This window comes from Vicugna pacos, chromosome 14 (assembly GCF_048564905.1).
Source record: "Vicugna pacos chromosome 14, VicPac4, whole genome shotgun sequence".
NCBI classification, from domain to species: domain Eukaryota; kingdom Metazoa; phylum Chordata; class Mammalia; order Artiodactyla; family Camelidae; genus Vicugna; species Vicugna pacos.
The window spans coordinates 66,601,740-66,628,777 of NC_133000.1; the positions used below are offsets into that span (position 1 = coordinate 66,601,740).

At 39.7% G+C, this 27,038-nt stretch overlaps 1 protein-coding gene and 1 non-coding gene across 6 annotated transcripts in view; both read left to right on the top strand.

Moving 5' to 3' along the window:
• Positions 1–27,038, top strand: part of BIVM (basic, immunoglobulin-like variable motif containing) — a 55,320-nt gene that overhangs the window by 2,635 nt on the left and 25,647 nt on the right. The window contains exons 2-10 of one of the 5 annotated variants that reach the window (XM_072976513.1): positions 2,840–3,440; positions 6,416–6,542; positions 8,703–8,798; positions 9,092–9,196; positions 9,415–9,509; positions 16,545–16,677; positions 18,546–18,632; positions 20,053–20,149; positions 21,009–22,735. In XM_072976513.1, the coding sequence (XP_072832614.1) occupies positions 2,963–3,440; positions 6,416–6,542; positions 8,703–8,798; positions 9,092–9,196; positions 9,415–9,509; positions 16,545–16,677; positions 18,546–18,632; positions 20,053–20,149; positions 21,009–21,302 (1,512 nt within the window). In that variant the 5' untranslated portion in view covers positions 2,840–2,962 and the 3' untranslated portion in view covers positions 21,303–22,735. Of the gene's footprint in view, positions 1–2,839; positions 3,441–6,415; positions 6,543–8,702; positions 8,799–9,091; positions 9,197–9,414; positions 9,510–16,544; positions 16,678–18,545; positions 18,633–20,052; positions 20,150–21,008; positions 22,736–25,523; positions 26,080–27,038 lie in introns of those variants that run through there. The other 4 variants (XM_072976514.1, XM_072976510.1, XM_072976511.1 and 1 more) reach the window with 4 other exon arrangements.
• TRNAT-CGU (transfer RNA threonine (anticodon CGU)) lies at positions 14,608–14,679 on the top strand. Its single transcript has one exon. It is a non-coding gene; the product is annotated as a tRNA-Thr (tRNA).

Genomic DNA, 27,038 nt, shown 5'->3' on the forward strand with positions numbered 1-27,038 from the left:
AAGACCAGTGCTCTTGGCCTCCTGGAGCCCCCAGTGCTGTGGGGAGAAGGCACATGGATCAGACAGATAATAAGGAAAGGAAATAAGCATCAGTAGTGTTTGGGTCATGGGATTTGGATAGTTTTCCTTTTCTGTGTTTGGCTTTTGGTATTTTGCAATATTGTTCTGTAATTTGTTTTACTTAGGTGATAAAATTTATAAATATTACATACACTTTTAAGAGAAATTTCTATAAACAGTGGTTCAGATGAGAAAGTTTTTGTACAGCTCCAAGTTTGCTCTTGGCTTTAATTGAAAATCGACATAAAAACATGCCCTTTGGTTGATGAGCTTTTTTTTTTTTTTTTTTGGTAGAAGTGCAACCAAAGAGATCATTCTCATTTAGTGACCTTTATTTATTTATTTATAATTTTTTTGGTGTGGGGGGAGGTATAGTGACCGTTCTTTAAAAGCAAACAAACCCCAAACACACACAAACAAAACTTGTTAAACTTTTTATTAATCAATTACTATGTTCTTTCTTGTCTCTAGCATCCAGGACACTCAGCCCTACCTTTTATACACAAATGTAGTGATTTCCCTTTCCCCGTGTTTCAGGGAGGAATATTCTCCTATATATGTTCCAAATTAGCATCCTTCAAAACCCCCAATGCTGCCGTGCAGAGAGCTGGTCCCACATGCCAAATTCCATTTAATCTGAGGAAGGACACCATCAAAAGTGGAAACTAAGCTTGAGATGAAGAGATAAACAGGGCAGGGCCTGGAACATTTCTGTCTCCCTCCCACCAGACTAACTCCAGTACCCTTTGTTCACTGCCCCTTCCCGGACCCTGTGCTGTCGTGCCCCACCCTACAGCCACCCACAAGACACCCCAGGCCAGAAATAAGACCTCCCTCTAGCTACGGACTCCTCGGAAAAGCCCAGAGTCTGGCCTGTACAACCTCCAGTATGGAGCTCCTCTCTGAATCTTCCTGGACGGTCACTACCACACCAGAGGTGAGGAGGAAGGACAAAGCATAGAAGCTTCCTGTCCAGAGACCCCTCTCCCTGCTCCTAGCATTTCCAGGCCAAAAAGAAAAGGAAACTTTCCCAAGTGAGCCCACTGTGGGGTCCACCTTGGGTGGTGAAGCTCTTGCCAAATCAGCCCTCCTCCTGCGGAGAACTATACCTTCTGCCAAAGTACTGCAAAATCACCACCTGAGGGTTTGAATAGAGAAAAGCATTCTTTAAAAATGAAAAGGAAATCTTTTCTGGGACTTGTGGAGCCCTCCTTGTCTGGAGCTCTGTTCCATACATGACCCAAAGGACAGGAGGTACCTCTCCTGGTTTCTCCTCCCGGACTGAGGGTAGCCAGGGCCCCTGGGGGAGCCACCTTCTGGTATTTCTCATCGCCTCTCTCATAGGTTTTTGTCATTCAGTATTTGAATGATAGGTTTTATGTAGTCGTTTTCCTGTCACCTGTGAAAATTATTCTCGTTTCTAATTTTTTCAGTGAGCGAACAGGCAGAGAGATTCACTTGGAAAAGTCAAACTGGTCAGCCAGGGTGGGTTTGATCTCTTAAGTGCTGCTCTGTTGCGAGAGCCCTGAGGCCAGCTCACCTGGCCGGGCACCTCTGTGCCACGTGCGGGGGTTTGATTCTCCAAGGTCTTCCTTCTGTGTAATTCTTCATCTTCCTCGAATGCCCTCTGTTGCCATTAAACTTTTCTTCGTTTTCTTTTGCAAAGGAAATCAGTGTATACTAGAAACTCACTTTTTCCTGAGGCTGGTCAGAAGTTTATTACTGCTAGGTATAGTCAATTGTGGGGATGAATGCACAGCTTTCTTGAGATATAATTCACGCACCATACAATTCTCCTATTTAAAGTGTATAATTTAGTGGCTTTTAGTATATTCACAGAGTTGTGCTTTCATCATCACAGTCAGTTACAGAGTATTTTCATTACTCCAAAAAGAAGCCAGCCTGCTTCTGCCTCCCAGCCCTAGGTGATCACTGGTCTCATTTTTGTCACTACAGATTCACTTATTCTGAACATTTCATATAAATGGAATTCAACCCTTCTGATCCTTTGTGACTGACTTCCTTCGCCTAGAATAATGCTTTTACGGTTCACCCATGTTGTAACTTGCATCAGTATTTTGTTTCTTTTTATTGCCCAGTGATAATCCATTGTATGGATATACTACCTTTTATTTATCCTGTCATCAATTGGTGGACGTTGGGTTGTTTCCATTTTTTTAGCTTTTATGAGTAATGCTGCTAGGAACATTTGTGTGGACATATGTCTTCATTTCTCTTAGGTATATTCCTAGGAGTGAAATTACTGGATCCTATGGTAACTCCATGTATAACGTTTAAGGAACTGTTTTCCAGAGTCACTGAACCATTTTGCATTTCCACCAGCAGTGTATGAGGGTTTCAATTTCTCCACGTCCTCTACAATCTTTGTTATTATCTGTCTTTTTGATGAGAGCTGTCCTGGTGTACATGAGGTGTATCTTTTTGTGTTTTTGATGTTCATTTCCATGATAGCTTTTGATGCTGAACATCTTTTTTATGTGCTTATTGATCATTTCTACACTGTCTTTGGAGAAGTGGCTACTCAAATATTTTGCCCGTTTTAAAAATGAGTTATTTGTCTTTTTTGTTATCCTAAAGCATCATTTTAAAATAATTTTCCATAAAGCAGGGGGTCAGTGATCATGACTTAGGGGTATAGAAGTTGTAAAATGAAATATTTGTTGAATGAGGCATATATGGAAACCCTGGAAATATTTTTTAGGGCTTTTGGAGCGTCTGGTGGGTTGTTGATCTTTCCTTCTCCTCCCTCTTTTCTTAGGAGCCCATTTGACAGCTCTCACGTGTTTTGTAGAACGCTGTGAACAACCGCCACAGTTGTTTTTCAAGAAATAGAACGAGTGGCAGCTTCTTCCTCATAACAGAACTTCCATTGTTGCCTTCAATGCCTAACGTTGCAGAAACAGAAAGGGCAAACGATTCTGGAAATGGTGAGCACAAATCTGAGAGAAGGTCTCCTGAAGAGAATCTGCAAGGTGGCGTCCAGTCCTTCTGCCCTCGTGCCTCAGGAGAACGCTTGGGTCCCAGAGGAGATGGTCATTATCCGTGGAGCTGTCCAGTGACCCACACCCGGGAGAAAATCTATGCCATCTGTTCAGACTATGCCTTTCTCAACCAGGCCACCTCAATCTATAAAACTCCCAATCCAACCCGCCCTTCTTGCCTCCCTGATAGTATCTCTTTATCTGTGGGAAATAATTCCTCCAGATACACGAGTCTCCCAACCAGTACATCGGAAATCATCTACAGTGAAGAAAATAGCTTGGAAAACTTATCCAACAGCCTGGGCAAGCTACCTCTCGCGTGGGAAATTGATAAATCTGAATTTGATGGGGTGACCACGAATTTGAAACACAAATCAGGTAAGGAAGGAGCCATGGCGTTCACGTGTGAAAGTAAGGAGAGGACCAGCAGTGTAACTTGTTAGAACTTGCTGTTCAACGTATTTTCTTTTCATAATACCAAGCAAGGGACATCACTACCATGTTGTTTGTTACTGTAGTTAAAAAAAAATAATATTGGACATAGGACATTTAGTACATTAATGTGTTGCCACTGGAAACTTCAAACATAACCCTTGCTTTTAGAGAGCTTTGAAAAAAATCTAAGAATGCTGTAAAATGCAAGTATTACAGTTAAGTTTGCGGTATCTTAGAAATGGTTAATGAGGTGGCTAGAGTAACATACTACTATTTCATAGTTTTGCAGGGATGTGAATTCATTTTTCCCAGTTACACATCTGGTTTTCTTTTCGACTCTATAACATTTAGGCTTCTCTGTTGTTAAAAATTTCAAACAGTCAGCAAGTTCTCCAGGTACCGCTGAGTAGGTTGTGTGCAATTTAAGAGGGTGCAGGGTATAACCTTCACAATTGCAATGTGGTGATTCTGGAACAGGCACTAATGCTCTCTATGTCTTCCTTTTGAACTCACAGAGATTTTGTGAGGTAGGTACTATTGTCTTTATAGCTGAAGAAATTGAGGCATAAGTTGCTTGGGTAAATTTGCACTGCTAGTAAGAGGCAGAAGTGGGGTTTGCACTTCACTGCTAGTCTTGTCTGATCATTTTGTAAAACCTCCATCCGTCTACTCACTTATGTGCAAAATCGACTTGTTTCATGGAATATTATGTAAATATGTAATTCTTGGGGTGTCGGGGGTTATTCACTTTGTGTCTCTTTTTATGGGCGATTGGTCTATAATTTTTTTTCGCAGTGTCTATACAGATTTCCTAAAACATGTTGGGAAGTATTCTCTTCTGTTTTCTGAGGGGTTTTCAGAGGGGTATTAAAAATCTCTATGATTATGGAGTTGCCTTGACTCTCATCAATTCTGTCAAAGTTTACTTTGTCCATTTCATCTACGTTGTCAAGGCGTTGACAGAAAGTTGTTTCTAACAGTTCCCTTTATTAACGCGTGGAGGGTGTTTAGTGATAAATACTTTTTCATACCTGATGCTGGTGATTTATGTTCTTTTTTTTTTCCTAGCTGGGGTTTTATCAGTTTTATTTGTCTTTGCAAACAACCAGCTTTTAGCTTTGCTAATTTTCTCAATTGTCTGTTTTCCATTTCATTGATATATACTCTTTATCATTTTGTTCCTTCTACCTACTTTGGGTTTACTTTGTTCTTCATGTTCTAACCTCTTGATTCAGGATTTTTTTACTATAAGTGTTAAATGCTCTAAATTGCTCACTGAGTACTGTGTTAACTTCAGTCCACAATTTTAATACACTTTATTTTTATTATCATTGAATTTGATGTATTTTCTAATTCCCTTGTGATTTCTTCTTTGAGACATGCATTATTTAGAAGTATGCTATGTAATTTCCAGGTATTTAGGGTTTTTCTAAGTATTGATTTCTAATTTAATTCCACTGTGGACAGAGGACCTATGACCTCAGTCTTTTTAAATGTACTGAGACTTGTTTCATGAGCCAGCACATGGTCTCCATTGCTGAATGTTCAACATGCACTTGAAAAGAAGGCGCATTCTGGAATTGTGGGGTGTAGTGTTTTATAGTTATTTACGGGGTCAAAGCATATAAAAATGTTGCTCACATCTTCTGTGTCTCTACCTAATTTTTGTCTTGTTCCATCAACTGCTGAAAATAAGGTGCTGAAAGTCTCCAACTATGATTATGGACTTGTCTTTTCTCCATTTAATTGTGTTGATTTTTTTTTGTCTTTTCAATATATTTTTATTGAAGTATAGTCAGTTTACAATGTTGTGTCAATTTCTGGTGTACAGCGCAATGCTTCCATCATACATGAACATACATAGATTTGTTTTCATATTCTTTTTCACCATAGGTTACCACAAGATATTAAATATAGTACCCTGTGCTACACAGTATGAACTTGTTGTTTATCTATTTTATATACATTAATTACTATCTACAAATCTATTTGTGTTGCTTTTTGTTTCATGTAATTTGAAGCCCTGTTGTTAGGTGTGTATACATTTATGCTTTTTATTTCTTCTTGATGAATTAACCTTTTTATCATTATGGAGCATCCCTCATTATTCCTGGCAATATTTCTTTTCTGAAAGCTACTTTGTTTGATATTAGTTACCAGTTGGTATAGCTATTCCAGCTTTCTTCTGACTAGTGTTTTCACTTTTGTCTCTGTTTTTTCTGGTTCTCAATTTCCTGTCCCCTAAGAGGTAACCACTGTTAATTGTCTTATGTGTCTTTTGGAGAATGTGTGTGTGTACACACATGTATGTAGACATACGTACATAGGTTCATACTCACACTGAACGGAGACTTTGTTTTCCATTCTGGCTCCTGGTGCTAAAGTTGCATTTTTTTTTTAAAGTTGCATTTTAATAATGTACTTGTGTGCATCCTTCTTAATCCACTTTGCAGTCTCTGTCGGCCTGGAGATATTTTTAAACATCACGTCATCGGATTATTGGATCTACTGCTTTTACTTTCTCAACAGGGTTTCATTAATGTGGTTTTATTGTTTTATAGAAAGGATTCATTTTCTGGAAAGTGGTCTGGTTAAGTATTTTACTGTTGGTAATTCGATTTTCTAGAGGTGGCTAAACGTTTTGTGACTGATTCTTTTACCAGCTAAGTGACTAGTTCAGGAATTGGAATACAAGAGCCAGATTGGAGAGGGCATTCATGGTTGTTTAAATTTGCTTTTATTCTCTCTCTCTTTAAGGCAGGGGAGGGTATTCTTGCAGATACGTGTATTTCTTCAGTATGTTTGCAAATACCATTTTTAGACCGAGCGGCAGTTACTTTTAAATTTTGTTGCCTACTTAGATGTATTGCCTTGGAAGCTTACTTCATCTTACTTCATTTTATACTCTTGTGTTTTAGGGAATGTAAAGAAACAAACTTCTAAGAAAAAAACTTCAGATAAGAAAGGAAGACATCAAAGGGAATGGCCTCAGTATTCTCCTCTTGAGGATATTAAGCAGCGGAAAGTATTAGACCTCAGGCGATGGTAATCTCTAAAAATCGACTTTTTATTTTAATTTTTTTTTTTGCTTAACCACAATACCACTGTCATACCTAGTGAAGTTAACAACATTTCCTGAGTATCTGATTTCCAGGCTAAATTAAGATTTGCCAGAGTTTTTTGGAAATGTCTTCACACTTGGTTGTGCAAAGCAGGACGCACGACGAACCATGTACTGTGTTTGCTTTCTGTGGCCCCAACATCTCTTTTAAACTGGAACCGTCTCCACTCGACTGTCCCCTGATTGGTCTGGTTTTTTTTCTGCTAGTTGTTTGCTTTATTCGTATAACCTCAGTACATATAAACTGAAAGTTAGAAGCTTGGTTAGATTCTGGGTGAGCGGTTTCGGCAAGAATACTGCCTAGGTGGCCCCATGTCCTTCATACTGCATCTCATCAGAAGCTATATTGTGTCTGGTCGTCTGATCTTAGAGATCTCAAGAGTGATTACTGGATTAGGGTGGTGACAGCTTTAGCCAACATTGTCAAGTTGTGTTTTTCCTCGACAATCATCAAGTAATCAATGGGGTGACAGTGGCATCAGGCTAACGTCCAAGTCTGCATCAGTCTTTCACCTGTGGTTTAAGCCAAACTCACTGATGACCCCAGCCTGAATCCTGTTATAAAATGGTGATAGTTTGGAATCCCATCCTTTCTTCTGCCTTTATGAACTGGCATTCTTTTAAGAAGATCTTTCACTTACCAACTGGGACTTTTTGGTTACCTTAAGATATAGTTCCTTTTCTAAAGAAAAAAAATTTAATTCATGATAGTTTTTAAGTATTACTAATCTATGGTTTGAGGTTTTACAAGTTCTTTTGTGTGAGGTTTTAGAAATATTAGATGTTTTCACTTATTTAATAAATAGTGGACCCTCTGCTGTGGGCTGAGAATACAGAGATAAACAAAACACCGTCTTTGTTGAGAAGAGGGGAGAATGTAAAATATCTCAGGAAATTTGTCAGATAAATTGACACCCAGCATGAGTGGAGGTGTGAATGAATAACCAACATCAGGAGAGGCAGTGGTCACCAGAAGGCTTCTCTGAGGACTGGGGTCTTAAGAGAGGAAATCTGAGAGGATAAGGGTCTAAGGGTCTTTGAATGGATGCTAGCAACGTGTCCAGTAGGTTGGCAGTGAATTGCAGGGAAGGTGGTGACTGCAAAAGGGGAAACACAGGCCACACACGTCCTGATTTCAAAACATATTACAAAGCTACAGTAACCAAGACAGTGTGGTACTGGCATAAAGACAGACATGTAGACCAATGGAACAGAACAGAACTCAGAAATAAAAAATCACGTAAACAGGCAAATCATCTCCTGCAAGTGTGCCAACACCACAGGATGGGGAAAAAGACAGTCTTCAGAAAATGGTGCTGGGAAAAGTGGATATTCTCATGCAAAAGAATGAAGTTGGACCCTAACTTCACATCATACACAAAAGTTGACTCAAAAAAGATTAAAGACATATATGTAAGACCTAAAACTTTAAAACTCCTAGAAGAACACATAGGGGAAAAGCTTCATGGCATTGGATTTTGCAGTGATTTCTAGAGTATGACACCAAAAGCACAGGTAACAAAAGCAAACATAGACAAAGGGGGCCATGTCAAACTCAAACACTTGGTGCATTAGAGAAAACAATCAACAAAGTGAAAAGGCAGCCTATGAAGTGGGGGAAAACATTTGCAGATCATACATCAGATAAAGGCTCATTATGCAGAATATATAAAGAACTCCTACAACTGAAGTTGCAGATAATCATATACGTAGCTCATCTAGACACTTACCTTGCAATTTTAGTCGTTGGTATCTAGATTTGTCTGTCTTTAATTTTTTTCCATTGGTTTAGGTAACATCTACTTTAACTTGTAGTTAGTCATACTTAATCATCTTTTTTAAAATGCATGATTATTGCTGTTAGACATTTATCATGTGTTTAATAAATATACTTTAAACGTACTAAATACACTAATAGTATGTAATGTAGTAAGTATACTACTAATAAAAATACTTTAAATGAATTTGATTTACATGATCAAAGTTTTCATTATGTTAACCCTCTCAGTTACCATGAGTGCTTTATTTCTATATGCATATTTTGTGTTCATTCAAGTGAAGAAAACAGTCTTTTGTTTTCTCAGGTACTGCATAAGCCGACCACAGTATAAGACGTCTTGTGGTATCTCCTCATTAATTTCTTGCTGGAATTTCTTATACAGCACAATGGGAGCTGGAAAGTAAGTATGTTCATTGATTGGAATCCCTAAACTCCAAAGTTTATTTGGTGTTGCTTTTTCTATAATGGAAGATTTTAAAGAATAAGAGATTTTTCATTAACTGGGGGGAAAAAAAACTGCTGTGTTTTGTTATAGCCTTTTAACTAAAATATATGCATAGATTCTTTCTGATAAAATAAAAATTAAAAATATGACTAAAATTGTTTGCAGGTCAAACAGCCATAGTAGCAGGGAGACGGGTCATATCTGCATGTGACTGGAATTGTGAATGAAAGACAGTGTTTCTTTTGCAGTCTTCCAGCTGTCACCCAAGAGGAAGCTTTGCATATTTTGGGCTTTCAACCCCCATTTGAAGATATTAGGTTCGGCCCTTTCACCGGAAATACAACACTTATGAGGTACAAAGCCCTCACTTAGAAGCCATACCTTATTTCTAGTTCTGCAAAAGAATAATGCAGTAGATGTGCATTGATAGGAAACCGCGTGTCCAGCTGTTTGGACCCAAGCGCTGGTAGATATGCCAGACGTGGGCTCTGCCTGAATTTTTCTGGAATTGAAATAGTGCCTTCTTTGTTAGGGAACTGTTGCTGTGAGCAAATCTCCTTGTTATTTTCAGGTGGTTTAGACAAATTAATGACCACTTCCACGTAAAAGGATGCTCGTATGTTCTATATAAGCCTCATGGGAAGAACAAAACAGCTGGAGAAACTGGTAGGTAAACAGATAGATTTATACACACACACACACGTACACGCCTTAAGATCCATCTCAAAGACTGGTTTTGATTCATAGGACCTGATGTAAACCCTGAACACAGTCTATCACTCTTTGTCTAAGGGGAAATCATAATAAATAATAGTAGTATGTAAGGTACTTTTCCATATACTGTTAAGTATTTTTAGCTCTTCTCATCTTTGCATGTAGAACTTTTAAACCTTCAAGGCATGTCATAAACACTGCCTTAACACATTGTATTGTTTGGGTCTCGGGAGCTGTGTGCGTGTGGGTGTGTTCACCTGCGTGTATGAACTTGCCTGCTACTAAAACTCTTCCAAGAAGCAGCATGGAATTTGCAGTTCTTCCCGAAAGGGAATGCAGGGATTTTAGAATACTGGACGTTGGACCTGGAAAATAACGTATAACAATAGGACAATGGACTGTGAAAGAGACAAAGTTCTATTGTAGATTCGTCTTGGTTATAACAAAGAGTAATGGAGTTGATCCTAAGGATTGTTTTGGTTACATGCTGGTTAAATAATTTGCATTATTTGGCAATTTCCACTTTTAAAATTTCACAATAATCTTTTGACATTACAGTCAGAAATCTATAATACAGTGTTAAAGAAAATTTTATTCTGACACTTGTTAAAAGGTAAGGAAGACTTTATTCAAGACTGTTGTAATGGGGTACTGGATATGAGGGGGAGATCAGGCTCAACCCAAATACAACAAAGATGGTTGGGAATTTATAGCCAACTAGCAGAGTGAGGGGTTCAGTGGATGGAAAATTATTAATAGGAGACATCAAGGGTAAGGGGGTTCTTGCTAAAGTGTTTGCACAGGATTCTTGTAACAGGCAGGCCAAGGGCTTAGACATCGAGGGTGAAGGACGAGGACCTTAATCAGATATCAGGGGTAGGGGATTCTCTCTAAACTGTCTTCAGCAGGATTCTTGCTAAAACTGGACTCAGCAAGAAGTCCAAGATGGAAGGCTAGTTGGGAAGGGACTCAGAGATGCCCAGTTGAGGTTTGGTCAAGCAGAGAGTCTTTGTCAGTAGAGGGTATATGGTTTACTAAGAGCAAAGACTGTGCATAGAGTGGGTGTGTTTCTGTTGCCCTTTACCATGTGTATCAAGTTGGTGATGAGTCAGGCAAGCTTGGAGTTCACATGTTGGTTTCGCACATACTGGTTTTGTGACCTTGAACAAGGCACTTAGACACTCGCTTACTAAGTCTAGCATAGACCTTTCTCCGTATTTTTACCCACCCCATAGGGTCACTGTGAAGATAAAAGGAGACATACTTGTACTACACTTAGCTCCTTGCTTGACACAGAGGAAGGACTCCATAAGTGTTAGCTTTATTCTTACTGACTGAATTCTGTGCGCTTGCAGGGGGCCTGTCTCTGTGGAAAGGGCAGCTTTAAATGGTGTGTCAGTAATTGTTTTTCTTCTTTCCAGTGAGGCTGTCAACACACCTTTCTCAATAATTGATCAGGCAATTAAAAACTAAGGAAGGCTGTACTTTCCAACATACATCAGTCTTTTTCATTTGAGGAATAGGATAAACAACCTATTCCCTGCCTCTTCCCCCCTTTTTTTTAGGGAGGAGGAGAGGAATGGTTGCTGTAATTTCTTCAAATAAATTTTAATACTGTATTTCCCCAGTTTTATTCCTGTTTTCATTTTCCCTGTTACAATATGTGACTCCTCACTGTCTCTTTGTCTGTGTATTTCCTGAAGGATGATTGATCTGCCTCCCTCTTGGAATATTCTTATCTTCCTCTTCAGTAGTCAGTGCTCCCTCTTGGGCCCTGCCTTATCTCTGATGCTCGGATTCCTCTTAATTCTTGTAGTACTGATTGTTTGCATCTGTGGTTTGGCATTTGGCCTGTGCAGCCTGATATTATGTTGCATCTTTTTAATGTGTCTGCCCAGCTCCTTGACCGATAGGGACTGCCCTCAGTAGTGTTTTGATTCTGTGTGATGTCCCCTGACCTTGCACATGTGACCCTGGGACTTCTGACTGTATTCAGAGGGAGGAGTGGTACATAGGTCAAACAGAAGTCTTTTCTGTTCCCTCTCATTGTGGAAGAAATGGTTGCAGAGATGGACTTTTCTCATGTATCTGGGATATTCAGTAGTGAGAACCATTGCCAGTTCTTGCTGTGCATTTAAAAAATACTTTGTCTCTTTTTTTGGTTTAGATTATTTTTATGGGCTATTGGGCTTGTTTTCCACAAAACTTTATACTTTCCTGGGGAATTAGACTTCTTTGATTTCATAATTCCCTGGTGCTGGTGGACTTATTTCTAGTGGGACTTCAGTGAATGCAAACTGAGCCCACTCATGAAATCAAAATGAAATTCAGGGATTTTGGTAAAATGAGCTGATTTGACTATTAATATGAGTTGAAGTAATTTTTTTAGAGCTTCATAGTAAAAGTTTGTGCCAGAAGTTGTCTACATTCGCTTCAAACTGTTGATTCACTTTTCATTACTCACTTTCTATTGTATTATTCAGGTAACTTCAAACTGTTGGTTCCCTTAGACATCACTCAATGTCTGAGCCCTTGGTCAAGCTGCCAACATTTGTGCCAGGGATGTCTAGATTCATTTTTTTAAAATTTTGTATTGATTTATAATCATTTTACAATGTTGTATCAAATTCCAGTGTAGAGCACAATTTTTCAGTCATACGTGAACGTATATATATATTCATTGAGACATATTTTTCTCTGTGAGCTACCATAAGACCTTGTATTTATTTCCCTGTACTACGCAGTTTAATCTTGTTAGATTCATTTGTTTTTAATAGCTAGCTTGAAATGTATTTCATTTGAAAAAAATTGGGGGGGGTAATTAGGTTTGTTCGTTTGTTTGTTTATTTATTTATTTTTAGGGGAAGTACTGGGGATTGAACCCAGGACCTCCTGCATGCTAAGCATGCTCTCTACCACTGAGCTAGACCCTCCCCCATGTATTTAATTTGTATTCTTCTGGTTGGTTTTGTAACTTCTATTTGCTCAACAGAGAATAGTTTCCACTGCCCTGTCCTGGCATACCTCGTGTATGTCCTCCCCCGGAGCCATTGCTACCAGCTAACTCCAGTGTCTTAGTGAGTCTTGGGTGGACTGTGTGTTAATATCCTGTTTTCCTCATCCTCTGGTTTTCTCCAAGTCATATTAGGCACAAGGCCAGAAAAATCTTTTTGGCGTGCGGTGCTAATATACCCCTTTTGACTTTGGGAGCTCTCTAGTGCTTGCTTAAAGCATAAACTCCTTAGCATCGTTCCAAGCCAGTACAGAGTGGGCCTTCACTGCTGCCCTCCATGTATCAGGTGTATTTAAAAGATGTCAGGGGAGTAAGAGCCCGGCAGGATGATTATGTTGTGGGATTGCAGACTCTGGTTCTTGTCTTTGAAGGTATAAAAATACATTATGATAAGTTCTTGAGTTCTCTATAGTTCTTCTCTAGGTGATCAGACTTAACAAGCTTAAACTCATACTAAACTAGCTCAAAGAATATCAGAGTGTTGATATATTAACTTAGAGTGAGAAATACAATATCAAAGGCACCAGAATTCTCTCGTTGGCCGCTGAGGACATGTGTTGCTCTTCACGGTACAGCCAGGCCAGCTAATCCCAGTAGTTTTGTTCTGCTTTCTCTACACCATACAGGTCGTGGCTCTGCATTTGGTAATGGTTGCTTTGTCACTTACGTTTCAGATTTTTAGATCTACTCTGGTCTAGATGGAACATCGTTCTAATTTAGTTCCATCTGTAACACATTGATATGCCTTCTCCTAAATAGAATCCCTTTCTTGGATGACTCTTTTAATGTATTAAATACTGTATTTACTGTCTTTTGTTTCAGAGGGTGATCTTTTTCTGACCTTATCCTGAAATTCGGGGGGTGCCCTCCGGTAGGCCTCTCCACACTAACCATGGTACCCTGTATTCTAAACGGGACTGTGTGCTGTTCCTTGAGTGTATCCCTCTCCTCCAGTGAGTCTGTTTTCTCCTTACGCTCTTTCCTCTGTCCAGATTGTTGAAATCCTGCCAGTTTATTAAGTTCTGTCTCTGATGCCACCCGCTCCTTGATTCCTCAAACCTATGTACTCTCTCTCTGTGGAATTCCATCCCTTTTTGTGACACTGTCTTACTCCACCTGTATTGGAGGTACTTGTTTTATCTTCCCCACGAGGGCAGCTTGATGCACCATGCATTTCCTGTCTTTGCTTCCCTGCAGTTCCTGCTAGAGTTAGCAGGTGCTCATAAATTGCTTTCTGAATTGAGTTCGATGAAAATGTCCTCTTAACCTTAGACCAGTGGCTTTCAAAGTATGGCCCCTAGATGAGTAACAGCATCACCTGGTAGCTTGTTAGACATGCAAATTCTTGGGCCCCACCTGAGACCTGCTGGGCCAGTCACTGAGGATGTAGGTACTAGCAATCTGCTATTTAACAAGCCCTTTGTGCTCAAATTTGAGAACTACTCCTGTAGCCTTTCTGAAGAGGTGCTGTCCAATGTCATTATCAAGAGCTTAGTCTTCCACTGATGGGGGATTCGGTGATTTTTCAAACTGTGCTCAGTTGAGTGGAATTCTGTGGCAGTGCCTAGGGGTTTGTTCAGGAGGGGGCGGACACCTCGACTCCCTATCCCCTTTTTGGCCACAGTGACTCTGCTTTGATCCTTTTTATGGACTGACCGGCCGTGTAAACTTCCCTTGCAGAAAGGGTTCCATGTCCAGATAAGTTTGAAAATTACTGATTTAAATTAGTACTTGGCAAATAACAGCTGGTAAGCTGGCAGCCCCATTTTGTAAGTAAAGTTTTATCGGCACTCAGACGTACGCCTTTGCTTACACATTGCTTACGGCTGCTTTCACGCTGTGGTTGCTGAGTTGAGTAGTAAGCATATGGCCCATGACCCACAACCTTGAACATGTACTAACTGGCCCTTTAAGAAAAAGTTTACTGATTCCTAATCTAAATCCATCCGAATGTTGTTATGAACCTTGAAGTAAGAAGGAAAACGTTTCTGAGTAGCTTGATCATTACTCCATAGAAGGAAAAGCACCTCGGGTGATGAGGGTATAGCTCAGTGGTAGAGCGCATGCTTCGTATGCACAAGGTCCTGGGTTCAATCCCCAGTACCTCCATTAAAAAAAAAAAAATTTAAAAAGAGCAAAACCACCTCATGCCCTTGGTCAAAGAGTATTTATACATTTGACAAAATGACATGAATATTAATGAGAGCAAACTTTCACACCTGTCTCATTTGCCCCTGAATATACTCGAGGACATGGAAGTGAGTACTGTTCATAATCACAGTAAAGAAGTATCAGCTGTCTTGTATTATATAATAGTTGACTTAAGAAAGGAGGAAAAGTGTGAAATACTTAATTTCCATTAAAAGATTACAGTAGAAGTTCATTAAACATTTTATTTATTTGGGCTTTTGTTTAGTATTTTCACAAGTCTAAAAAGATTTCAAGACTTCCTCCTAAACCAGTTATGTGTATAAACATCTTTAGTATTCGTTGAATTTATGAGTCTAAATCTGTCTGTTTACATTTGCCTGCTATCCTGGAACATATCTGCCATCAAGTTCAATTATGGAAATGAAATATTGACCATCTTCTGAATTTTAGTTCTTACAATGCTTTACTTAGAGCTGCCCTCCTTGGGTGTCAGTTTTGAATTGGTCAGGGGATCTCAATCCAACACAGCAGAAAGACTGTTTACCATTATGAAATAAAGATTTTAGGAGAAAAGATTGCATTGTGTGCGGGTATGCTCTGGCGGTATGCTAGGAGGTAAAAATCTGTGGGGAAGGCCCAGGTGAAGCCTTGAGGAAAGAGCCGAAGACAGAAATGCTGCTGTCTCCATGAAACTCACAAATTGCGTGTGTCTGCAGGGTTGGCGTGGGGATGGGGTCCCGCCTCCTTGGCTCTGCTACAGCCATTGACCTGCTGTTCTTGGTCTTCAGCTATTTCAGTGGCCAGAAAGTCAATCAGAAAAACCATAACCTGTAAGCTTTCATCTACTTCAACCATTTTTAGGATTTCCAGTTTTAATGGGCGATTTGTTCATGAATAATTTAGTTTCTTCCCGGAGATGCAAGTTAATGAAACCTCAGTTAATGGCTTTGAGGACTGAGTACTGGTAAAAACTTGTTTCTTAGGGTAATATTTTTGAAATTATTTCATAATTTATTTCAGTCTAAATGGTAAAACTAATACATCCAGCCATGGAAATACACAAGGAGAAGTGATTATAAGGGGATGCCGTGGTACTGCAGCCCCTCTCTGGGGATGTTCTTGTCGCTTGGCTTGTGAAAGCTGTTCCTCTGGTTTGCATGACTTTTGTAGAAAAGATGGAAGTGTGTTTTAGTGGGGGAAAGTTTCCATTTTTGGAACTTGTTTGGAGTTTATATTGATCCGTATACCTCAAGTGGCCTTCAAACTGGGATGTCCGTTTTATGGCAGACAAGCAAAGATGACCACTGTGGGATGGAAAGAACATACTAGACTGTCTATATTTTAATCTAATTTAAAAGTCCTACTTTTTGTGCATCGTTTATAAAGACATATTAGTACATTAGTATATGTACATAGTTTATAAACAAATATGCTTATAATTGGCATGCTCACTTAGAAATTTCTAATGACAGACATACACAATCAGAGAAGTTGAGACCATTGCTGCATACACTAGATATTAGGTTTTATATGGTAATTAAATTTTTTAGACAAGCACGTGTGTTATTTGAAGGTTCTGGTAAGCAAGGACATATTTCAGTTATTTAGTTTGCTGTTCAGTTTATCGGAATTTCAATCTAAAGGGTAAAACTGAAATCCATTAATTTTTTTTAATCTGTCAGTAGCATTTCATACCCTCCCCCAAGCAATGTCCATGTGTTTCAAGTAATGTCTTTTCTGTCTTCGAGTCCTTCACTAGTTTGTGTAAAGCACAGACAGTGCTTTAATGGTCGCTCAGTTGGTTTGTTTTTGTTTTTTTGTAGCATCAGGGGCCCTGTCGAAGTTAACTCACGGATTGAAAGATGAATCGCTAGCTTATATCTACCATTGTCAAAATCATTACTTTTGTCCAATTGGCTTTGAAGCAACCCCTGTTAAAGCTAATAAAGCATTCAGGTAAGCATTTCTGTGTTTTATGTGGGTGCTTCGCCAGGATAACACGTTGTAGAAAACGTTCAAGAAATATTTTGCTTTGTAGGAATTGGAAGACTTGGTGATTTGCTTTCCTTACGTCAAATTAAGACTCTTCTTTTAAACATTTATGCTTCATCTTTTGCAGAATTGTGTTTGGTTAGTTGTGCTTTTACATTCTCCACGTAGATACTGTTGTTCAGGGTCATGCCAAGAGAATGTCACTTGAAAGATCACTTTATGTTTATTATAAAATGGTTGCAAAGGACTTGACACATCACATCTCAGTGTCCTCATCCACCATCCCCTAGGGAAAATGTATTATGGAATCTTAGTGTCGAGAATATTGTTGCAGCTGAGTACGTTAAAAAGGATTTCCTGTCTCATGGCGAATAACATGGAATTTATCAGGATCCCCCTTCTGTCCTGGCTACAAGGAAGCCCAGAGCCAATTTTTATTTCTAATGTCAGAAACGATATTACCCTTATGGCTTTGTATGTTTCTTTCTTTGCTTGATCCTGAGTTTCTATTTTATTAACTATGTTTACATGCAAGTAAACTTGTATCTTTTTAAAAGAGACAGGCCAATAAATAAGAGAAGGAGACTGAATTTTAATACTTTTTTCCCTCCTTAGCAAGTTTTCTTCCTTGGGTTGAGATAATGCCAGGACAGTTAAAAGCAGAGAAGTGTCCTATGTGGGAATGTTGGAAACAGAAGCGATGGGCACTTTGCATGGAAGGGTTGGGAGGCACGGTTATCCTCACCCAGCTGGGTCTGGCTTGTTCAGCCTGGGCGGGTGGCGCTGGTAATTGAGGAGGAAGCAGCGCTGCTTTCTCAGTGAGGGCTGAAGGTCAGGCGAGGAGAACATGACTTGGTCGTCTGGGGTTAGATGGGTTCTTTGAGGCTGGAGGCCAAGGTGGCCTCTGGGTGGGGGCAGCGATCCGGGAGAACCGGGAAGCTGGACATTGTATTTTTGTGAATGAGGAGCAAGAGGAAAACTATGCAGTCTCTCCAGATTCCGAAATCTTCTGTTCATCTCTCTGGCAGGGAGGCTTATTGTGGCTTTTTCTATAGTTTCATCCTGCAGTTTCACCTTACTCCAGACATCTATCAAATGTAAAACATGAAAAAGTAGGTACTCCTCCTTTGTATCCTTTAGAGGAGGGCTCCACACTTCTGCCTGCACCTAAAGACCACCTGAGATGCTTTTACAGCTGCGTAAATCCCCCTCCGCCCACCCCCGTTGTGCTCTATTCCAGACCTACTAGAATTAGAATTTCCAGGGGGTGGGTTTAGGGCATCAGTATGTTTAAAAGTTCCACAGGTATACTGCTGCTTTGGGGTTCTGTTTTTAGGATGCCTTTTACAATTTTTTTTCTTTTTTTTTGTGGGGGGAGGTAATTAGATTTATTTATTTTTTTAATGGAGGTACTGAGGATTGAACCCAGGACCTTGTGCCTGCTAAGCACATGCTGTACCACTGAGCTATGCCCTCCCACCTAGGAGGCCTTTTGGAACTTTTTGAAAGTATAGTGAAAGAAGTACAGTTAAGGACTTCTTGTGGTAGCATACTAGGGTGTTTTTTCCCCCCAAGACGCTGAGATGTGGTATATTTCAACTTTTTTGTTCTATATTTCATAATGGGGGTCAAGACTTAAATTATATTTATGCTTTCTCTTTAATGACTGTCACATATTCGCTCAAGTGTGAACTCCAGTATCTACTCTAGTGTAAATGAATGCTGTCTTTGCATAAACCTCAGTCTATCTTTTATGAATATATAACTGAAATAGTATTGTCAAGGGAGTGAATGACTTTATGAAGCTTACTGTGAATGTATTTTATTTTTAGCAGGGGTCCCCTCTCACCACAAGAAGTAGAATACTGGATCTTAATTGGAGAATCAAGTAGAAAACATCCTGCCATTCACTGTAAAAGGTATGTTAATTCCCCCACCTTTTTTTTTTTTTTTTTCCAATTTTTGCTAAAAAGCCTGTGGGGATTTTGATTAGGATAGAATCCATAGAATCCATTGCTTAGTTTTGGGAGAATTACATCTTAACAATATGGAATCTTCCCATCTGTGAACGTAGACTGTATCTCCACTTGACTAGAGCTTTAATTTCTCTCAGCAATGTTTTGTGTTTTTTAGCAGTTTTATATGTATTTTGTTAAAAATTTTCCCTGAGTGTGTTTCTTTATGCTATTGTAAATTGACTTTTTAACCCTGAAGTGTAGTTGATGTACAATATTGTGTTATTTCAGATGTATAGCAAAGTGATTCATTATATATATATATTTTTCAGATTATTTTCCATTATGGGTTATTACAAGATATTGCATATTGTCCCTGTAAATTGGTTTTTAAAACACTTCATTTCCCAATTATTTTCTGGGAGTATACAAAAATACAATGGATTTTTCTATATAGGCCTTAAATCTTGCACCTTTACCAGATTCACTTATTAGTTCTAGGAACAGCGTTGCAGTACAAAGCAATTTGTAACTGCATTGGATTTTCTACACAATTATTCATGTTGTTTTGAGTAAAGGCATATTGATTTATAAGTCTTTTGAAAATGTACTTGGCTCCAATCAAAAACGGAATATGGAATGTTTCTACATTAGCCTGCAGGATGTCATCTAACAGGTTGATATATATTATTTCACATGGAGAGTAACCATTTTTAATGTTGGCAATAGTTGGATAAACAGAATTGTCTTAAAAACAATTTATTAAAGCTTAGTACATGGAATAATCCTGTGATACAAGAATTATTGCATGGTAGTACTGTAGCAAACTGCTCACATGAAAAGTTCCATTACAGTGGTGTTTTTTGTTTGTTTCTAGCAGTGTCTGTTAGCATTAATTTTTTTAAACATTTTTTATTGATTTATAATCATTTTACAATGTTGTGTCAAATTCCAGTGTTCAGCACAATTTTTCAGTCATTCATGGACATATACACACTCATTGCCACATTTTTTTCTCTGTGATTTATCGTAACATTTTGTGTATATTTCCCTGTGCTATCCAGTGTAATCTTGTTTATCTATTCTACAATTTTGAAATCCCAGTCTATCCCTTCCCACCCTCCACCCCCCTGGCGACCACAAGTCTGTATTCTCTGTCTATGAGTCTATTTCTGTCCTGTATTTACACTTTGTTTTTGTTTGTTTGTTTGTTTTTGTTTTTGTTTTTTAGATTCCACATATGAGCGATCTCATATGGTATTTTTCTTTCTCTTTCTGGCTTACTTCACTTAGAATGACATTTTCCAGGAGCATCCATGTTGCTGCAAATTACAGTGGTATTTTGAACTTAAAATTATGCTTTATCCTTCCTTCTTAACTATAGATGGGCAGATATCGTTACTGATCTAAACACTCAAAATCCAGAATATCTAGACATCCGACACTTGGAGAGGGGGCTGCAGTATCGAAAAACAAAGAAGGTAAGAACACCATTGTTTTTGAAAGTATTTCTCAGCTGGCCACGGTGCAGTTATTTTAGTCAGCACTCTACGTGGTAAATAACAGAAACCCAGTTCAGACAACTGTAGACAGAAAAGTGAAAATTATGTTAAGGACACAGGGGTCTCTTTAAAGGAAGGTTCACGGAGTCTGGCCTGGATCATAAGGGACTGGTACCAGGTAGGAGATTGTCAGCAGGGGCCGAGGAGCCAGTCTGTCCCATTCTTGGGAGCTGTGTTGTTCTTGTCTCTCTCTTTGTCTGGCTGTTCTCTTCCTGAAGATCATTGTCTTTCAACTTAGGTCTCCCTTCCAGGGGAGCAGTCTAGTCTGAGACTGGCCTGCCTCCAGCCCAGTTCTGTAGTCTTGGCCCAGATTGGCAGGGGTGTTCACTCCCAAGGAAAATTAACTGTGGCCATGGGGCAAAGCCAGGTGTACAAGCAAGGCTGCTGGGGGCAGTTCTCAGGGAAAGGTAGGTTCTGTGGACGGATCACACGTTGCGTTGATATCACCTCTCTCACACATGGAGAATGTCTAGGAGGGAGAGGAGGAGGAATGGTCTTGGTGTTTGGATTGGGAAGCTTGGGAGGGTGTAGTGTGTGTGAGTGACAGAGAGGCAGGTGGGGGGAAGGGTGTTTGGCTCCTGTGAGCATTGTTATACTTTTGCAGAGGCAGCTGGTCAGCAAAGATGCTGGATAATGTGATCTGATGATGTCTGAAAGGATAAGTACTGTTTAGAGGCAGGCGAAGAGGGAAAAACAAGGGAATTTGTAGGAACCCACATATTAGTATAATTAATTTCCTATCATTTTTCTTAACCCAACATTTTTTTTTTCTTCTCAGGTTGGGGGAAATTTGCATTGCATCATAGCATTCCAGAGACTTAATTGGCAAAGATTTGGCCTTTGGAACTTTCCATTTGGAACCATTAGACAAGAATCGCAACCTCCAGCACATGCCCAGGGAATTGCCAAATCTGAGAGTGAGGACAATATCTCCAAGAAGCACCAGGGGCGTATGGGCCGGTCTTTCAGTGCTAACTTCCATCAAGACTCAACGTGGAAAAAGATGTCCAGTATCCATGAGAGAAGGAACAGTGGCTACCACGGTTACAGTGATTACGATGGAAATGACTGACCATGCTGGGTACCAACAACTTGTGTTTCACACTCAGCTGGTCTACACAGGACTGCATGAAGGCAGTACCAGATTTTAAGTCTATATGAAATAGGAACAGATCTTGTGGTATAAAACATAACCTTGTAGTTCTCCAGTAAATAAGCGTGTATATGATTATGATGGGTGATTTCCGATATGTAAGCAGATAAGCACAGATTTTTTTTTGTTGTTGTCCTTTTAAAGTTGAGTATATAAACATTCTGGACAATTTCACAAAGTCCATTAAAATTACATATAAACAAATCAAACTTAATTTCACTCAATAGCATCACGATTGGGAATACTTAAGCATGAAGTGATTTCTTATGACTTGATCCCTAGATGTTTGTTGCAGGGGGTTTTATTCCTAAGCTCAAGATGTAAGGTACTAACTATCTGCCTTTTAAAAAAAAGTGGGGCTGTTGATTTCTACTTTTCTCTCATGGTCAAAGCTCATTTAAAATGATCCAGTGAGTCTAGAAATTCCTTTACTTGTAGCAGTATCTTGCCTGCCTCCTTTGTTTCCTGATGGACGTTCTCAGGATTCTCAACAAGGAAGCAAAAGAGAAAAGAGTCAAGACACCGATCTTTTCTATTGGTGGGTGACTTAGTGCATCGATCCAGGTATTCTTGAGTTTCGTGACTTGGTATGTTACTGTCAAATACTGACAAGAACTTTAGGTCTTGGAAGACTTCTGTAAGTCTACAATAAACCTTGTTTTAGGGATAGAGTAAAAGAATAAGTGGCATCTGAAATTTTTATACCCAAGGTAACCTCTGAAATGAGATCTTCTGATATTTGACTGGTCCCTCAGTTTGGAGTCAGATGTTGATAACAGCATTCAGGTTGCGTTAGGAAGGCCACATCACTCAAGAGGGCAACTAGCCATATTCCAGAGTCTGAGCTCTTTCCTTTTTAAACCATATAGACCATTAGCTGTTGGAAGTGAGTGTTAAATAGTTCAGATAGTGTGGATTTCATGTATTTGAGCTTCTCTCTAGTTGCTATCAATTTTTCTTCTGCTGCCAACCTGTGACTCACCAACAACTGGGATCTCTTGTTCTTCCATTTCAGGGGCTGTTCCAGGACTCAAATCAGTAACTTGATTATTACAAGGTGCTGAATATGTTGGTAACCATATTGCAATACACCTCAAGGAGAGGGTTCAGATTTTTATTTTTTAAATATTTTCATTTTCTTCTCTTTTGAATTTTGTATCCATTTATCCACTCAGACATGCCTAGCCTACAGAAGGGGATATATATTATGAAATGGTCGTTTTTTTCTGAAGAGAATATTTTGCTTGAACTGCAAAGGACTGAAAGGAGATTTGTAGGTTGTTGATTTTTGTTACTTCATACTGGAACTTTTAAGAAGTTTTCATCAATAAAGTTTTGTTTTCTACTTTTAATCATGTGAATGTTTTGAACCTTTGTTTTAGGAAGGGAGTATCCTTATAATTCTGTTTGAAGTAGCATTTTGTATCTGACTTTTATATTCACTGAGACAATATGCATGATGTCTATAATTTTAGATTTCTGTAAGACTTTATAACAGGAAATAGAAAACTTAATTGTTACATTAGCTTGAACCAAATGAAATTGTCATTTCTGTAGGTCAAACATGGTTGAGGATCAGCAATTTCATATAGTTCAGCCAAATACTTCAGGGAAGAGGCTAGTAGGAAGAGCCAAGAAGAAATGAGATGAATGCAACATAAAGCAAAGAATACCATGACATCTAGGAAAAGAGGATGTGTTTATATACACTACTTATTGGCCATACTCAACTTGTATGAAAGTCTTAATATATATGATCACTTAATAACTTGCCTTACAAGTTTAGCAGTTATTAAAAGGTTTACAGAGACTGCTCTTTCAGAATCTGTAAGCAAGTTAGTGCACATTTCTCTTTCAAGATTAGTAACATTCCTGTATATTTAATTTCCTGGTCAGTTTTGCTTTGGAGTTCCCACAGAAGCAACAAAAGTTCATACTACTGGCTCTCCTCTAATTAGCTGTATCACCTTGGGCAAGTTAAGATTATTTTTCCTGTGTATATTTCCTCATTGGTAAAATAGGGATAATAGTATTGATTTTATAAATTGTTTTCAAGAATAAGTTAATGCTTATAATGTGTTGAGAACAGTACTTGGTAGACTGAAATTGCTATTTAAGTGGTTGCTATTATTATTACCCTCAAAGATGTGTATTTTACTGTCAGAATCTTGTTAGCCCTTGAAACAGCAACTAAAGGAAACAATTCCTTGTAAATCAAATATACACTTAGTTGCTGTCCCTTCAAAAGAATTTTGTATTCAAGAAATGTTACTCTGGTTTTAAAAGCACTTATAGTACTCAAATGCTCATACTGGCTATTGGTTTTTACCCAGCTCTCAGGTAGTAAAAAATGTTCATTTAGGTCAAATCCTGAAACTGTCAGTTTTCCTGCTAGTATGCCCCATCATTTGGCCAAGCTGGTGCAGCAAGTGTAGTAATTCCTGACTTGTCTTCTCCCGGACACCAGAGGGGCTCAGGCAAGGTGCTGTACGGCTCAGGCAAGGTGCTGTACAATCCATCACATCCTGTATTTCACTTTTACCCATAGCGTTCTCCTCCTCAGTCATTCACTCCACAAACTAATTAGAGCACCATTACCCACTAGGTGTTTCACATTAAATCACTGATCTCAGAACCACCACAAAAAGAAGTGGTATCTCCATTTTATTCAGACTCACTGGTGAAGAAACCTGCTTCGATCATAGAGTGTCTCGGTTTGCTAGAGCTGCCATAATAAAATACAAGACTGGATGGTTTAAACAACAGACGTTTATTTTCTTGTGGTTCCAGAGGCTAGAAGCCCAAGATCAAGGTGTGGACAGATTTGGTTTCTCCTGTACCTTTCTCCTTGGCTTATGGAAGGCTGCCTTCTTCCTGTGTCTTCACATGACTTTTTCCCTATGCACACCTCCTTAGTGTCTGGTTATCCAAATTTCCTCTTCTTGTAAGGACAATTCAGCCCATAACACCGGGTTATTACATGGCTCAGGTAGGATCTAAACTAACAACTGCCTGACCTGTGAAGAAGTTCTCTTTCAGCAGGTGCAAGATGCACTGCAGAATTTTAGACCCGATGCTGAAACTGGTTATTTAGGAAATACATATATAGAATTCCTGCTAAATATCAGGGGTGAGGTATACACACACTCAACAAAATAGTTTCTGGTTTCAATAAGTTTACAGTATACTGTGTTGGGGGGAGACAAAAAATAAATAGGCAATTAAAATAATTCCCACAAGATATATTTAGAAACAGTTCTGGGGATTACTTTACACATGGACGTAGTGCAAATAAGTACTTTGTCAGGATTAACCCTGGCAGAAAATTAGTTGTGACTAGGTCAAGTAAACTTGGTCCCTGGGAACCATCTGTTTGGGCATGAAAATAGTTTTTGCTAAAAACTGATTTTTAAAAACCTTTTCACTGATCTTGAATATAGTTTAAATAGTTCCAGCCTGCACCAGTATGTATGATATGGCTATCGTTTTCTACTAGTGGTAAGTACTTTGCATAAAGTACCTCTAACTTTTGCTTAAAACAATGTGCAAGTTTGGTTTTATGCCTGCCCAGTTTACAGATGAAGGAACAGAACTTCTGAACAAATGTGTTTCGAACTACGCTAAACACCATACTGTGGGGCGGTCTGGATTTGAATCCTAGCCTGAGGGTCCGAGCTACTCTGGCAATCAGCTTCTTGGCATTTCTGACTTATAAGCCGTGGAATCCTAAATTTTAGATGCCAGAGAAAACTAAACTATATTTAAAGGGTTAAGATTTTACTTAACCCTTTAAATATAGTTTACTATATTACTACTGTTACTACTTAGTTACTACAAGTTATCGGACAAATGAAAACTTGTGCGTTAAGAAATAACCACGAAAGCGTCCACCTTTCTACTGTCGCCTCACGTGTAAAAACAATACTTAGTATTAACAGTTTTTACAACTGGCAGTTCTGTGGGAAGAAACTGATACCGGAAAAGCACCTAGAAAACCGTAACCTCTGCAGGCTGACGCTTTGGGGTGGTGCCGACGTTAAACCGCGACAGGACGCCAGCGTGGAAGAAGCTCCGCACGATACAAGCACTGCGGCTGAACCGCCCCTCACTTCCGGAGTGCAACGGCGCAGCGGATATACGTCAGCGCGGCGAGTCGGGACTTCCGCCCTGCAAGTCGCATTAGACAGAAGCCGAGAGGCCTCATTTCTCGAGAGTTTACGCACCCATTCGAGGGGACAGGGCTTGTCGAAGGGAAATCTTCTGGCTGTTTATCTCGCTCGTCACTCGGTCGTCCGTTAAGAGCGCAAACGTTTGGGCCACAACTCTGGGCGAGACGAGGACCTGTTCCTTCTCCCCGCCGCCGGCCATTCTCTGGCCCTGTCTTTCTTCCGCGAGGCAGCGTCAGCTTGTGGGAAGTGCGGTTTTCGCTGGTGCCGGTTTTCCCTGGAAAGCGGAGGACTTTTTATTGTTTTCCGTCTTTCCTGAGCCGGAGCGGGGGCAGCTCTTCCCCGGGTCCGGGGCGGTGGTGCAGCCGAGTGTGGAAGACTCGGAGTGAAAGGCCTCCCGCGACTCCGCCCCCGAGTTGCACTCCGGGGACACACATGCCTGATGGGGGTCCAGGGGCTTTGGAAGCTGCTGGAGTGCTCCGGGCGGCAGGTCAACCCGGAAACGCTGGAAGGGAAGATCCTGGCCGTGGGTATCCTTTACGCGGCGTGGGTGCCTGGGCTGCAGCGATTGGCGCCAGGATTTTGCTCTCAGTTCTGCAGTGGGCGCAGAGTGGGCGTTGGTAGGATGACGGTCTCACTCGAGGGGGGTAGCCATAGAATTTCCATCAAGACGTTTCCTTTCGAAGTGTCTGCTTTCCCGCGGCTTTGCCGTCCCGCCGCTCCGGATTTGAGTCTTGGTTTTATAACTTAGGGGCCGTGATTTACCGCTGTCTATGCGCGTTAGTCCTCTCATGTGGAAAGTGGAGGTAGTAATAGTCTACCCACAGGCTTAGTATGAGGAATAAAGGGACTGTTTAAATAAAAAGTTTAGAATAGTCCCTGGCACTGTTAATACCGTAAATCCTAAAAGTATTATCCCGGCTGGAAGGTGAGCGTGGGGAAAACGAAGTAGACTTCCTGCCAGGAGTTTTCCCTGCTGATTTGAGTCTTGCTCCATTTGTTTGTTAGAGGAAGAAAACTGTGCACAAGTGTTTGACCTTTTCTTAAAAAAGGAAAAAAAAAAGTAACTCTTATTATTTCTTGTGAGTTTTGTAGTAGGAAATTCATATGGTACGACACTGAAAAGATTTCAGAAGGTACACAGTGACTTATTTTCCTTCCAGCCTCTATGGTGGATATTTTAAGGACTTGTTTGTGTGCATGTTTGGCTGGTTTTATTTGTGTCTTTAGAATTAAATGTTTTCTTCATTACCAAAACACGTGAAAGCTGTTTCTGAAATTTTGATCTTTTTGTTCGTTAAGCATTCTTCATTTTCTTTCACTTACTTTTTTCCTGTTTTCCCCTTCCTTCCTCCCTTCTGGCCTTCCTTCCTCCCTCCCTTGGTCTGTTCTATTCCAGAAGCTGGTAGTACCTTACACCAGTTTCTTAAGTGGGAACGTATAAGCCTAGGAGCCCATGCTCTGGGAGAAGTGTCCAGTAAATAATTGC